The following is a 15,654-nucleotide window of genomic DNA, read 5'->3' as shown; positions in this document are numbered from 1 at the left end:
AATCATCACCGTTCCACCACCGTGCTGACAGCTGCTATGAGGAGATTTCACTGATGTGCTATACTTGGTTTCCACCAAACGTAACCCTGAACATTTTACGTCTTTACTTTGGTCTCATCTGTTATGGTTTTGTCGAGCTCTAACTAGACTTCTTGTTTTGTTTTGTTTTAGAGAGAAGACACTTTCTCCTGACAGCCATACTTGTTCAGCATTTTTCTGAACTTTAACATTTAACATGATGGCGTAGGCCTTGAGATGTTGCTCTTAGGTTTATTAGTGTTTTCTCTGAGCATTGCACGGCCTGACCTTGGGGTGAATTTGCTGAGATGACCAGTCCTGGGAAGCTTGGGAACCCTCTTGAATGTTTTCCACTTGTGAATAATCTTTCTGACTGCAGAATGATGGAATTCAAATTGTTTAGAAATAGCCTTACATCTGTTCCCAGGCTGATGGGCAGTTGCTTCACTAAGATTATTGCTGCTGTCTTTCCTTCTTGGCGATATGTTAACACAAATCTGAAAGCTCCAGACCAGCAAAACTTCGGCTTTAATAGAGATGCTCACATCTGCTGATGATCCATTAATCAAGTCAATCAAGTTTGATTAGCAGAGCATAGCTGATTCCTACCGTCTTAATTTCAATGGAAGCAGTAAAGGTGGACTGAGTTTTTCACATACTGCTTCTGCATTTCAGTTAAATTTCTGTTAAATAAATAATTACACAGTGTAAAATATCATGTTTTGTAGTTCATCTAAGATTGTATCTACCTAGTTTTAAGACCTGCTAAGCACCTGGATGTTTGTATTATGTCCTGAAAGGTAAAGCCTAGAATTTAAACCATGACTGTATGTTCAAACTTTATGTTTCTGAAGGCACTTTAAGTAGGAACTAAACAGTTAGTTAATCCAGAAACATTACGAAAACAAAAACAGAGACATGCTACGCTCTTTTCCCCAAATAGCCAATCATTTCCTGCACACAGGTAAATCAGAAAAAAACGGGCCAATTACATCGTTTCACTGATTCACACAATTAAGATTCAAAACAGTTACAGCGATGTGGTGGTGGATATCGTAAACAGGTAGGTGAGTGTCCTTATTGTTTTTCTTCTACCACTCCATCCACTGCTTAACAGAGTGCTCCAGAGGGATGAGTCAGAGTTGCTGATCGTCACAGCAATTTCAACTAACAAGTAAGTGAAATCACAATACTGTAAAACGTTGTGCATGTTTAGTAGAGGTATAATTTGAGGATAAGCTTTCAGAGCGTATTCATCAGATTTGAGTGTTAACTCTTTATATACAGCGTTTGTGCTCAGGTGACCACAAAGTTATATTGTTTTCAAGTGTTCAGTGAGAAGGGCGCTACAAGTATTTCTAGATATCCAATTCAGACGGCTGCCCAGTGGTAATGTTTGCTTCTGCATGTAATTTAGTTAAACCGAGACTAAATTTTGCCACAGCAGTATTTGAAGATCAAGTGAAAAGAACGTGTTTGTATTTGTTCTGTCATGAGTTTGTTCAAGTAACTCAGTTTTTGTTTTTCTGTTTCAGACACCATGTCTTCTTTTAAAGTCTCAACTTTCATCTTTTTCACACCTATTAGTTGAGTCAAATTCATGTGAGGATATCCCCCCCCCCCCCAAGTATAAGTTTCTGGTCAGAAGCCTCTTATGAAGGATTAGAAATGGAGCAATTAAAATTTCTGATAGGAAGTTGATATGAGCACACGACTGCCATGTTCTTAGGAAATTAAATATACTAAGATTTGATCATTTTATTACATTTGCTAATCTTTAAGTCAATTATAAATTCTACCTCGGGTTCCCGGCAACCTTGTAAGTCTACTTAACTTTGGGCTGAGCAGCACACAGAGCATCTAGTGGGAACATTAAGGTACCATTATGTAAAAAAAAAAGATCATTTGGGCAAACAAGATGTTCCTTATCTGAAGGACTCAATCTGCATCCTGACTGGGATCATTCATGCAGTCATGAATGATGTCCAGCTTCTGGACCTGTGGAGCGTCATTCTCTGAGTTTGTGCCTTCTAGTGTTTTTTCTGTCGTCATTTTGTGTTAAGTTCTGAGTCTTAAAATAACACATGCCTCCATTTTTAATGTTTGCTTGTTGAAAGCACTTCTGTAGTATTCTTTGGTATCTGATTAATCTCATCATGTCCCGTAGAGGGACAGGAGAGCGTTTCCTCTCTTTTTGTGTTTCACATGCAAAGATTTTATTAAAACAACTTGTTCACAGTTTAAAGAGCTAAAATTTCCCATAAACGAGTGAAACAGCAGAGAGTCTGTTTTCAGCTCTTGCAGGCCTGATATTCTCATATTTCCTTCTTTTAATTTTTAATGTGTGCTTTTTTGTTTTTTTAGGTGCAGCTTTTCTTTTACCCTTCACTGTTTTGTATGGAAGCCCGTTTCCGCCACTAAAAAAAAAAAAGGATCCATAACTCAAAATTTCGAGTTATTTTCTTGAAATTTCGAGTTAATATGTCAAAATTTCAAGAAAGTAACTCGAAATTTTGAGAAAAAGCAACTCAAAATTTCGAGTTAGCACTGCCAATCAGTAATCTACGTGAATGACGTCATTTCCTTCTTACCCGGAAGCTGAAGCCCTCAGCTACAAATGCTACAGCTAAGCTACCGGTATTACATCCAGTCGTGAATGCACAGATTGCTGAATGTTTTCAGCCTGGCTTCACAAATGATGAAATCCCTGTGTTATTTGCTGAATCACATGGTGTTACTATCAGCAAACGTACTCGCGAAAGCGCCAATTTGTTGGGATCCGTTTTTGAGTGCGCGTGCCTCTGCGCCATATGCTTCCGGGTGTATATTTTTGATTGGCAGAGCTAACTCGAAATTTTGAGAAAGGTAACTCAAAATTTTGAGTTATATTTCTCGAAATTTCGAGAAAATAACTCGAAATTTCGAGAAAATAACTCGAAATTTCGAGTTCTGGATACTAGCTTCTTTTTTTTATTTAGTGGCGGAAACGGGCTTCCATAGTTTTGCTCTGCAGATGTTTACTACAACGGTAGTGTTGTTGATGTAATCAACAGAGTGAGACGTTGTGGCTTTTAAGACAAGAAAAAAAAATGTTCACCCATTGCACACATAGATCGAAATGTTCCCACAGACCTTCTCAATATGGGAGAGGACTGTCAATCTGTTATTAACTAAAGTCTAAATCTTTCTTCACTTTCCTCTCATTGAACATTGTGTAGTTCTTTAGGAAAAGCCCTCGTTCAGCCCTCGCTATTGTTTGGAAACGTGCTTCGAACAACAGAGGTTAGCTCCATGAGGGCTCTGAATTTTAAATAGATAATTGACTTGTGAGCCCAAGTCAATAAATCCTCTCCTGGTTTTGCACTCCAGAGGTCCGGCCTGAATCAAATCAACAACCCTGGAACTTTCTGGTAAATGAATCAATGGGTCAGCACAGGAGGAGCAGCTTCCCTGTGCGTGAACAGTGAACATGTGTGAGGCCCGACGCTCTCTCCTTACCTGCCTAATAATAGTGTTTTCTTCTCTTGCTGCTGCTGGAGGTTTGCAATGACAAACACACACACAGTGGCTGAATGCACTCCTCTGTTGATCTCAGGTGGTGCAGAAATAGATAAACTATTTTTACAGATCCTACTGAGATTAGTCATGAAGCCATTTAAAGCTCAGCCGGAGCTGCAGAAGCTGAAAGGTGCAAACTTCACCCTCCTTCGCCCTTAGTCCTCTCTCACCTCCCCCCTTCCACACCCAGCTTGCAGTTTCATTATACTCTAACGCTTTGTATACAAATAATTATTTATTTTTGCTTGCTTTCCATCCCAAAGGCAGCAGACACAGAGAGGTGAAAGCCCGAGTTTCACACAACAATAAGTGCATAATTAACCTTGCGGGAGGAGATCCTCAAAACACACCCCTCCTCCTCCCTCATGCCACTACATATCTCAGCACCAACCCCCTCCTACCCTCTCTCTTTCTCTCCCTTAGAGGCCTAGCTGGCTGAAGTCTCCAAGCAACTATCTAGCTTTAAAAAAAAAAAAAAGAAGAAGCAAAAACAAATATGAATATGAAATGTGATATTTGCATCCGCTCATCTCTGTAAACAAACCAGCCTCTGTGCACAGGGCTCATTTAAAAGCTTTACTTTGGCTAATCAATGTTATATTTAAGGAAAAGAGACGGTTTCTGCATTTTCAGCTGCAATCGCAGCAGTGCAACAGATTCTAATCAGAGTTAATGGGAGCAAATTACACGCGATTCCCCCCTCCTGTCCTATCCACTCATTATGCACTGGCATGGAGATGTGCAGCCCTCAAAGCACACGACAATTCAACTTCCAGTGTAACCGACGGGCTCTCCAAACAGGCCATAATGACCACAGCGAATGGGCACACGTGAAGTGGCACGCAGCGTAATTTGAGTGTTTATCGAGAGACGTATTGCTGTCGTGCTTGGCCGGCCAGTTTCAGGCGCCATATTGTTAACATTTTTATTGACCTATTCATGGCAGTGGAGGGGATATTAAAGCAATTTGTGTAAATATGATTACCTTAGCGGTAAGCAGTAAGAGCCCCCCAGGAGCCGGACACATACAGTAAAGATATGTGCGTGCACGCGCGTGTGTTTGTAACTGTGTACTTCAGTTTTGCTGTAAACTGCTTTTAACACTGTGCTCTAATTCATGAAAAACCACCTAGTCTCAGAGTCCTTATGGAAATGCAGTCTAATCATGCAGAAAGCAAATAAACACAAATTAGCTTTTCTATAATCTATCAGAGAAACACACACAGACACACACGCGCGCAACTGTTGTAAGTTTATGCAAATCTGGAGGTTACAGCAGGGAGCCGTGGTGAAGTATCTATCTGACTTCAGCCACCTTGTTTTACAGGAATTTTGCTCCTGCTGGATTTCAGCATAAGGTTGGAGTTTGTCAGACATCACAAGATTAGTCATTTATTTTGAGTTAATATAAACCGTGAGAGATGTTTTACTGGTGCGTTTTATAAATTCTTTCCAGTCGTACGACATCAAATGATGGCACTTTTTTTCCCCTGCCAAGCCCAGCCCATTAAAAATCACTCCCTCCACATCCGTTTCAATGTGGGGAAAAAACAAAACAAAAAACAAACACTGTTTCGTATTTTATTATCATTTCTATAACTGTAGGATAACCTGCAGAACTTCAAGCTGTTTTGAGTATTTGTGATTTAATGCACAGAATTTGTATTTGTTGCTTTTTGTCTGCTCCTCCTGCACTTTTCCTCCCTTCTGCTTCGCTTTTCATTTTCCTTTTTGATTGTTTAAGGGGAAAGCTTACATCAAATCACATCCATATCTAGTGCACTTTGTACAGCTCTTCTAATCTCGTTTTTACCTAGCTGGATAAAAGAGTTAGTGGAAAGAAAAGCTCAGTAACTGTTTTCCTTGTGAATCTGTTCTTTAAAGTCAAAAAATAAATAAACAAAAATAAAAACATTCAGTTGTAAAATGTAAATTTTTAGGTGTTGAGCTCACAGTGAAGGAAAACAACCAATTGTAAACCATCATCTTCAACTTTCAGAAACTGAAATGTACTATTTGTTACCATTTTGTAAGGTTGTATAGACAAACTGATGATTCAAAAACTTAAAAAGGATCTGTTTTGTTAATCGGTACAATAAACTATTTTGGGATCTTTAATGAAAGCAAAGTATTTTTGAGTGGTAGCAAAGCAAAGCAAACCCAATCAATCAGCTGTCCTTTGCATTTTTCTCCCCACAATGCAATTGTAAGCCTGAATGCAGCCTCTTACAACACGACAATACAACTGACACAAAGACACACACACAGCAAGGAAAACAGGTCTATCTCAGAGCGTCATCTCCAGCCGGCTCAGGCAGGAAGCAGTGTGGTGAATTCAATATGCAAATGATCTCCATCAGGATTTGTTCAGCGAGCAGCTACCTTCCCACATAACTAAACTTGTTATGTACAAGGCTTTTTATGTGAATGGATAAATGTATACTCACATAACACATGCGGACACACGAACACGCACATGCACTCACACAGAATTACATACATGCACATGAGACAATGAGTTCACAGGAGCAGCTCGACTGCCTGAACAGGCCTCGTTTTCTCACTCTGACCCCAAAGCTTCAAAAAGAGTGAAACTTTCACATGTGTCTATTGTGGTCTCAATTATACTCTCACTGTCTTCATGCACTAGTTTGTCGGCTCACCTGCAGACGTGACAGAAAACAAGTTCTATATTTACCTGTCAAAACTTTGCTTCTTCAACTAGCATGAGCCTTTTAATTGGAGCAAAATTTCCAAATGAAATGTGTTTGTTTGTAATTTAGCACGACGCAGCTAATTATAAGCTGATTTTCCAACAGCGGGAGCGGAAATAGGACATTACAGGCGAAGTGGAAAGAAACAGTTCACCCCTCTTACACGGTCTTTGAGATGACTTTTTTATTTCTAGAAATAAGAAAATTATGGGAGAGAAGTGCTCGCAGTTCTTTCAAAAAAAAAAAAAGAAGAAAAGAAGATGCTGATTAAAATAGGCGCTGATTTTAGGAGCACATTAGTTAGCAAAGCAGCATTTCAAGTGAAGGACTGTGTATGTGTGCAAGTTTCATGACTGAATAAGCAAGTTTGACAAGGGATTAAGGTGTGTTTGGTCGATGTGGTTTGTCCAAGCAAATCAAATATGTAAATGAACTGGTATTCAGGTTTTTCACAACCTGGAAACAAACTAAGGTGAAACGGTTTTCTGAGGGAGTCCTGAATTGTAGAAGTGAGCCTCATGTGAGAAATTTTACAAACGACTGTGCTCCTGCTTAATGTAGGCCAGCAGCACCAGTCAGGCAATCAGGAGGAGTCATTGTGAAACTCTGAAGAGAGCAGAGCAGAAAAAGGAAAATCACAGCCACATTTTAAATCTCATCTTAAAGCTTTTTACGTAAAAGCCTTTCCCTGTGCTTGAACTGTTCTCTGTAATAATGAAACCTTCAAAATGTGCAAATTTAACAGTCTCCTGAGATGCTGCGTTTCCTGGAGCTATCACTGGTTCAGAGATCTGAAGTAAAATTCCTGCTTCCGTAAGGACTGCTTCACCCAAACTATGCCAGATATCTGCCTGTGTCATACTATTCAGACATAACACAAGATCTGTGTTATAAAGGTTAATTGATAACATAAATGAGCCTTTACACACTCTTCATTCTAAATACAAGCATCATCCACATTTTATTTCTAGTTTTATTTATTTAAATGGACAAACTAACCCTTTAAGGCAGTGGGTTTCCAAATGAGGTCTGTAACACATAGCCAAGGGCAAATAAACCAAATAATCTGCAAATGTGCTGTGATATTAAAAGAGTCCATAACATACATATCTACCAGTGCCTGCAAACAAATTATTGTGTGCTTTACTCCCACCCACTTTATCTGTGTGCAAACAGAAGCTCTTATATGACTGTGACACATCATGTCACATGCGTATATAAGCTGAAAAGGTGTAAAATACGTACAGTTCCAGTGGCATCTACAAGTACACATAGTATGTAAGCATATGCTTAACCTGTGTCAGGATTATGAGGTGATTCCAGGAAAACCTGAAAAAAAATCCCCCCTGTATTTAAAGGGCAGCACTAAGCCACTACAGTGTTACTTAAGAAGAGCGTGCAAAACCATGAAAAGCTTCCAAACTACTATTACAGATCCTGCAGAGAGACCGTTCTGCTCCATGCTTCAATATGCACAGTTTTAAGAAGAATCATGAGTCTGAGTGCACGCTGAGCATTTGTTTGTCTTTTCAGAATGACATGAACACAAGCTTGCTGTTTCTAAATATAAAACCTGCAGATAACCTGAGAGGTTAATGCACAAGAAATGCATTACTCATTACTTAAACCACAGCCTGCAGCCTATCTGCATCGAAGAGCAAACACATTTAAAAAAAAAAACACACTTTGAAAACTGTAAAGAATAAAAATATTGCTTAAATTTTTTCAAAAGAGCAGTCCTCCACTGAGCCCTAATTAATGTATGTGGCATAATAAGCCAACTGACTTCAAACTATCTGAACTATGACAGCAAACCAAAGTGAGCACCTTGCATCAGTGCAAGCAGTTTAGAAAATGGATAATACACACAACAAAATGCAATTCACAAGCAAGAGAGCAAAGATTAAAAGAAGATCAAAAGCCAAAAGTTACACCAAGGATAAATGATAAAAACAACTTGCTTATCAATTTGAAACAGAGCCATGCTAGACTCAACAATACAACACAGCATGACTCGACAGTTAAAAACAAAACAAAAAATACCCTAAAATTAAAAAAAGCTACACTTCACTGAGCAACCTAAGAGCTTTTTTCTCTCGAGGTCTACTGTCTTTATTTTAAAAACTAGTGTTCCTGGGTCAATATACACACACACGGCTTGATCCTTTTAGCAGCCAACCTGTAACATGTACAAATAAAGACCTGATGCATAAAAAGCACTTGATATATAAGACTTGACATATATTTTATAACAACTTCCAACCAAATCACAAGCAGAGAAAAAGGCTTCATCCTCACAGCTTTACTCTCGCCCACGCACTTGCATCCATAAAAAGAAAAAAGTAAACACTGAGAAAACAAAGAAAAAGGTGGGGAAGCAGTACTACACCACGCCTAAATCCAAGTTCTGAAATTATCCAGTGCATCTGATTATGTTTTTTTACGTTTTACTTCCAAGGCTATATGCTGTATATGCATCCTATCTGGAAAGTCTCAACATGCAACGAGAGCAACTAAAGATACCTTTTAAACTGCATTGTGTTCTTTTTTGATCAAACTTGCTCATCATAAGAAAAAAAAAAAAACATAACATCAACACTTCAAACTATTGCCTCAAAAAGTTCCCATAGAACTGGTGACACGTATTGATCATATCTGGCAGACACAGCAGTCCTTTAACCTCTGATCTCTCTTCAAACATGCACTAGTGACCTTCTTCTAAATCATTGTTTGTTTGTAGCTCGCTGGTGGAGACGGCCACTTTATCAAAGCATCACACTTCTCACTGAGCAGCTTCGTTTCTGCACTAGTTATCATAAGAGCACAGGCACAAACAGCAGTGTGTGTGTGTGCGCGCGTGTGTGTGTGTGACTGCTATCACTCTGCTAAGACACTCTCACTCAACATTCAGCTAGAAAGGAGTCACATGCAAGAAGAGGCAAGACATGACAACAGGGCTGTGAGGTCACGCCCTGTACAGAGGTGAAAAGAGGAAGAGGAGGAGGAAGGGGGGGGGGGGGCACACTGTACATGCAGCTCTGAGGCCTAAGCCTGACCCAGTGTTGATTTCATGTTAGCCACTAGTGAGCCAGGCAGGTGAGTTAGTCAGAGGCTCTGTTAGAGCTGCTTACCTTTTCTTAGGTAAATGTTATCTGAGAAATAAAAACAAACAAAAAAGGAAACAAATAAAACAGGTAACTGTAACACAGGTGAAAGCAGTCAAAAATACACACTTGGCTCTCATACTCCAGCTTACTAAGAATACATACACTTACTCACACACACGCACACACACAAAATGTGCATACTATGATGCAAATCCTTGAAATGAAGCGACAAAGAACTCGTAGGGGTCACACATTGACACTATGTTGCAGAAGATTCTTTGGGGAATATAACACTGACTCCATTACATGATATACGCCTCAGTTTGCATCATTTAACATGCAGTGGTGTCAGCCATCCATCATTAGTAGAATATATACACACACACACACACATAATTATACATGTATAAGCTTTCTGACAGGCAGACAGAGAGCTAGTTAATATCAGTGGTTAGTTATATTATAATTGGAACCGACTTTTTAGTGCAAAACACATTTTTTTTATTAACACCTGCAAATACTTTCATCAATTTATCATAAATTGATGAAAGTATGATGGATAGAATGGATAGAATGGATGATGGATAGAAATTGTGAAATTATTTTAAACCCACAGAATTTAAAAGGTAACCCTGCTCAGTTATAGATGTTTGCATGGCTCTCTTTCTTTCTTTCTTTCTTTGCTGATACTGACCTCACTTTTTTTGTGTCTCTTATGCATTTAAGGTCTGCCTCCAGCAAGGTGCTGGCTTTTGGGATGTGCATGTATCTCCCTCTGGAAATCTGTGCCACACGTGGTTATTCATAAGAACCTGCCTGTGTATAGGAAGGATGTCCACAGCTAGCAGACTACACCATCAAACATTGCTGCCATTAGCTGAAATACCAGCTGGTTAAACAGGTTCATCTTCTTTTCATCTTATTAATGCACTACTCCATTGATTAAGAAAATGAGCAGTTGAATTCTGGCTTTGTGTGACATATAATTACATGACCGAAGAATTGTGCAACTGCTAATTGTTAGCCACACCAAGCAAACTAATCTGATATTTTGTGTGTGTGACATGTGGCGCAAAGTTGGACACACTTCAGCGACATCTAAGAGGCGCGCACATTACTTGTATGAGCAGGATCTAATCTGAAATATGACACTGTGCTCAGTTTCGATTGTTTACCTACTTTTAGACTAGTCTGTTGCTCTAATCTTTTCATCCTGCTTTATGGATTATCTATCTATTTATTTATTTATGTATTCTGGAAGGAGGTCAGGGTGGATGGTTGGGAACACACAGATCAGACAATCTGATTTAGAGACCAGAGTTTGACATGGTTCCTTAAGCAAATGACACAATGATTATGAATTTAGCCAAAAAGTATTTAAAAACACAATATTTTTTCCTTTTGCCCAATGAATGCTGTAACAACAACAAAAAACAACAACCTGAAAGTAAAAAATGTTGCAAAACTGTTCAGTAAAACCATTTCTTTGACTTGTTCCTGCAGCTAATGCAAATATAAGTCGTGATTTTAAAACAATCATAAAATGGCACAACCATGGATCACAATTCCTTCAAATCATTTGCAATTCAAAAAAAAGGAAGCAAAAACTGTAAATTTACAACACGCACGCTTCACATCAGATTGAATTCTTCAGACTGAAAAGGTTTAACCGAACGACAGAAAAGTTTTTCCAAATCTTCTGATATTTTGCTTAATTTATTTTTCATTAAAAAATTCGTAATCTTTTATGTAAACTTTGGAAAAAAAAAATTATATTTATATGTCAGGTTGGATTTTGGGAACTCGTGATGGCTGTTTTGTTTTTTAAACATTGCTGTCAAATACCTGGGGAAACCACGTCACTGATTGATAGCGGAACAATCAGTACTTGCAGATGCTTTCACCTGCATTTTCATCTGCATTTTGCAACTTGAACCACACAAAACGCAGATTTGATCTGTTTTCTTTTTGAATGATTATCCCCTGAGATGCGAATGTGAATCATCACCTTGTGGAAACAGATATTGTATAATCACTTTCCACAAGAACAGTTTCTGACTGAAAAGGACACATGGAGTCGATGTGAGGGCAAGGACACTAGAGTCAAGTGAAAATCCAGGTCATCTCCACAACGACTGCGGCGCATCTATCCATCAGGAGGGAAAGTGTCGAGAAAAATAAATGGTCTGAACAAGCCTGGGAGGATGAGTCATCTATCTGAGGGGGAGCTGCATGTGGAAAAATATCTCAGCTGTGAAAGCTTTGACAAAGTTGTGGTGAAAGGGACAAGATTTTCTAAGAAGTTAAGGATGTATTGTTTGGGTAAGGCTGAATGGAAGTGCAAAAGTGGAGACTAAAAAAAAAAAGCTCCTTTTGTACAACAGGTATCCTGCCTTCGTTTAACACCTGGCTGAGGTGAATGGGATGGATGTGATGGGTGTGATGCTTCGGTTGGATAAATGGCAGTTGAGCAGCCATTACAAAAAAAAAAATTCTTTCAGGAGACCTGACTTTCCACTCAGTTTACTTAAAGCATTCTTTGAAAAGTAAATATGGGAGGTGTTCATGTTAACCTGTGTGTGTGTGTGTGTCTGTGTGTGTGGGTGCATTAATGTCACAACTACAACTGTCAATTGTCACACCAAATATAGCATCCTCTTCTCAGGACAGAAAGAAAACAAACTCACTGCACTGAAGCAAAAGGTAATAATTTGAATAAAACTATTATTTTAAAAGAGCAAATTAGTTTACATTAACGTTGTATACGGTATATACAGATTTGACAACCAACATGTGGTTAACCCTTGTTTATAGTAATTATGTGTCTATTTTTACAAGCACTGCTCAGATTATTGTAAACTAAAGAAATCCTGAAGAGAGGAAAAGCAAATGAGCTGCAGTTAATAAGCCAAAGTACTTTTTGCTCGCCATTGTGTGTTACCCTGCAACACGGGCTATGTGGCACTGCCTGTTAGAGACAAGTGTATGAGCAGGTTTTCTTTGCTGGCATTTCAGTGATAGAAAGTTGTAGGCGCTCAGAGATTCCCAGATAACACAGAGGGACATCGTTTCAACGGTTGGAAAAGATGACACGTTCTGGAGAAAACTTTGAACCAAATTTCCATTTCCACTCCTATACCAGCGCTGATTTTGACACCTTTTGATCAGAAGAAGGTTTTTTGATCAGTTTCCATGAGCATCAACATTAATTTGTGGCTTATCTGCTCCTAGCTCACATCGCTCTGTCACTAATAGTTTCCCCCCAAAGTACCGGCTAGACAAACTGACTTCACAAGATAAAACTGCCTTTCTACTAGCTGCTGTTAGCTGACACTCAGTTTTATTCCTTATGCAGAGTTTGCTTTGGAGGGGAGGGTGCACAACGCACTGGATTTTTAATGGGAATGTGTTTTCAGTTTTTTAAAGGTTGAAACACTACAAATTTTTTAGACTACATTTGAGTTAGTTTTCAAAAGCTAGTTTTGAATTAGAAATGAACTGATTTTTATTCTTACAAAACAGCATAATCTGTCATGGTACCAGAGATGTAAGTATTACCAGCTGATTTTCTAACAGAAGTGAGTAAAACTTGTGTAAATTTCATAAATGCTGCGTATTTCAGTAACCTTTGACCAGGATTTTGTTTATCTTCACAGTGGTTCAAGAGGACCCTTTATGATACAGAGATCTAAATGTGTGCGTGGTGCACGGGTGCATCAAAGTAATCCTTCCTACCTTCAGGGGGCATGAGGGTCTTGTTGTTTTGTGCACACCAGCCAACTGGGTGCAGCTCAGCTGTCATGACATCACACCAGAAGTCAGCCTTGCGGTCCTCGCCGTAGCCACTGAAGCGCAGGAGCAGCAGCTGGCCACATGTAGTGATGATGGTGGCCACCCAATAAGTGTCTGGGTTGCTCTTATTGGCCACTTCGAGCTTCATGCCAGGCTGGAAGCTGCTCTGAAGGCTGATCTCCACCTATAGAGGAAAACAAAAGGACTTTCAAGTTATAATCTTTTTTTTTTGCTTGTTTTTTTTAAGACGTTTGTCTTACTGTTTTTCCTTAAAAATTGAAGTTAACACTGACATTTGGGAGACCAACAGGGCATGAACACAATCAGAGGATCAGAAGTCAATTTCCATTTATAAACTCTGGTTGTACATATAAACTGTGTCTGACAGCTGAAATATTACAGGTCAACCATGAACCACACTTCAGTGTGCAGGTTTGTGGCCCCTTTGGATACTTTGGCTTTAAAATAAGGGTGATAAGCATGAAGTTTGTTTACATCCTGCTTGACCTCCCTGATCTTTACACTGTAGGTTGGTACTACATCCATAATAAACTATAAAAAAAAGTATAAAAAGGAATAAACTAGGTAAATTTGACAAATGAACAAAAAAAAAAAAAAAGAGGAACAGTCTTTTTTTGTGGAACTAAAGTAGTGACAGTAGGGGTGTATGACATAACCAAAATAATATTAATAACACTGTGTGGGGGATGAGTTCAGGCGCTGTTTCAAAACTCAGTATTCACAGTAGCAAAACGAGCGTTAAAGGGAACTCCACTCATTTTACACACAAAGGTCAGCTTATGCGAAGTGCTTCACAGCCTGTGAAAACAGTTGCTTAGTGTCTTTCCTTGCTTTGCAGGAGGCCAAAGAAAACAACCCTTGAGAATTTCATTAGGACCGTCATGGCTCGAGCTTCAGACTAGACAAACTAATGAAAGAAAAGTGTTACAAACAGAAAGCATGAAGATTCAAAGACAAGAGCATGCAGGAAGTTGTAATGCAGGAATATTCGTTATGTGCAATCTGGTGTTTCTGGAATTGAACCTACATCAGATATTAAAGGTCAGGATATTTCCACCCATGCATTTTTTTAAAGATGCCATTTCCAGGCACTTTCTGTCTTGTAACTGGAATTTTTTTCAGTTTGTTGGCGGAGATGTCCTCATGCAAAATGATGATGGGAATTTTCTGACATTTGACTAAATAACCAACAATAACAGTGTGAGACTCCAGACTCCATATATCAGTGAGCTACTAAAACCATACATGACATCTAGATCTCTGGAGTCTACTGATCAATGCTGTACCTATATCCAGGCTAAAGACTAAAACAAAGACAAAAGGTGACTGGGCGCTTCTGTTGGACGTAAGATCTGTGGACACTGTTAATATCTTTAAAAAGAAAGTTAGGACCCTTCTGTTCAGACTTCTATTTATAAATGTATACTATTTTAATTGTTGGATCTTATTCTGTATTGTTATTTTTTGAGAGCACTATATAAATAAACCTTACTTACTCCTGGGTTCATGTGAAAAAGTGACATTTTCTTGTCAATTCCACCCCATTTCAGCCTATTTCACTTTGCTATGTATTTGTTAAATTATGATCTGAATTTTTTGATTCACATCCAGATCTGGATTGACTCTAAAAGTTAATTATTTACGTTTAACTGAGCCTCACCTCTGGAAAACATTTAGAGCAAATCTATTCATGGCACTTTGAGTACTCCTGCTAACAAACCAATCACATCACCTCCTTAAAGGAAGTAATTGAACAACAGTGTGATATCTAATCTCACATGTATTTTATCAATAGTGTATCACCTGATATTACATATTTACTGACAGGATCAAGTGCTGAGAGTGCCTAAGAACTGCTTTACAGTGCTACTAACAGCATGTAAGACGGGTGTAGGTGAGATTTTAATATTCACCAAACCAAATTACTTTCAGAAAAAGACTAAAACAATCCCTCAGGTTAAATAAAAGCCTCTCAGTTTGTCCTTGTGCAGAAAAAGCGATAAATCTGTATATAAAAGAATAATGCATTTCCACCATAGCCACAAGCTGCTGTACAATTCTAGAGAACATTACAAGCCCAGCAGGATGTTCACATTCAACACTAGAAAAAAAGAAAAAACACCACACACACACACACACACACACACACACACACACACACACACACACACACGTGAATGGAAAAGCCAACATCTTAGAAATAAACACAATACAAATGGCCCCGTGACTTCCTGCTACAACAATGCAAACGTGCTGTATCACTCTGGCTGGCTTATGTAAGAGAGCTACGGGCAGCCTCAGCAGCAAACACTGACTGTGTGTGTGTGTGTGTGTGTGTGTGTGTGTGTGTGTGTGTGCGCGCGCGCGCGCGCAGGGATGTGTGTGCACAAGCCCAAGAGAAATCACTGTTTCAATTTGTCCAGGCAGAGAGAGAAATGAGGGCT

General features: G+C 39.0%; 1 protein-coding gene across 5 annotated transcripts in view; it reads right to left on the bottom strand.

The window, feature by feature from the left end:
• The window catches only part of sfmbt2 (Scm like with four mbt domains 2), a 62,495-nt gene that overhangs the window by 30,890 nt on the left and 15,951 nt on the right, over positions 1-15,654 (bottom strand). For 4 of the 5 annotated variants that reach the window (XM_085251681.1, XM_085251683.1, XM_085251682.1 and 1 more), the window contains exons 4-5: positions 13,133-13,373; positions 9,422-9,442 (exon numbers count right to left, since the gene is read on the bottom strand). In XM_085251681.1, coding sequence (XP_085107807.1) covers positions 9,422-9,442; positions 13,133-13,373 — 262 coding nt within the window. The remainder of the gene's footprint in view (positions 1-9,421; positions 9,443-13,132; positions 13,374-15,654) is intronic. The other variant, XM_085251685.1, reaches the window with a different exon arrangement.

This window comes from Mchenga conophoros, linkage group LG17, assembly GCF_057382185.1.
Source record: "Mchenga conophoros isolate Kocher_MC1m ecotype Shallow Benthic linkage group LG17, M_conophoros_male_GT1.1, whole genome shotgun sequence".
Taxonomy (NCBI): Eukaryota; Metazoa; Chordata; class Actinopteri; order Cichliformes; family Cichlidae; genus Mchenga; species Mchenga conophoros.
This window is presented reverse-complemented; position numbering and strand designations above follow the sequence as displayed.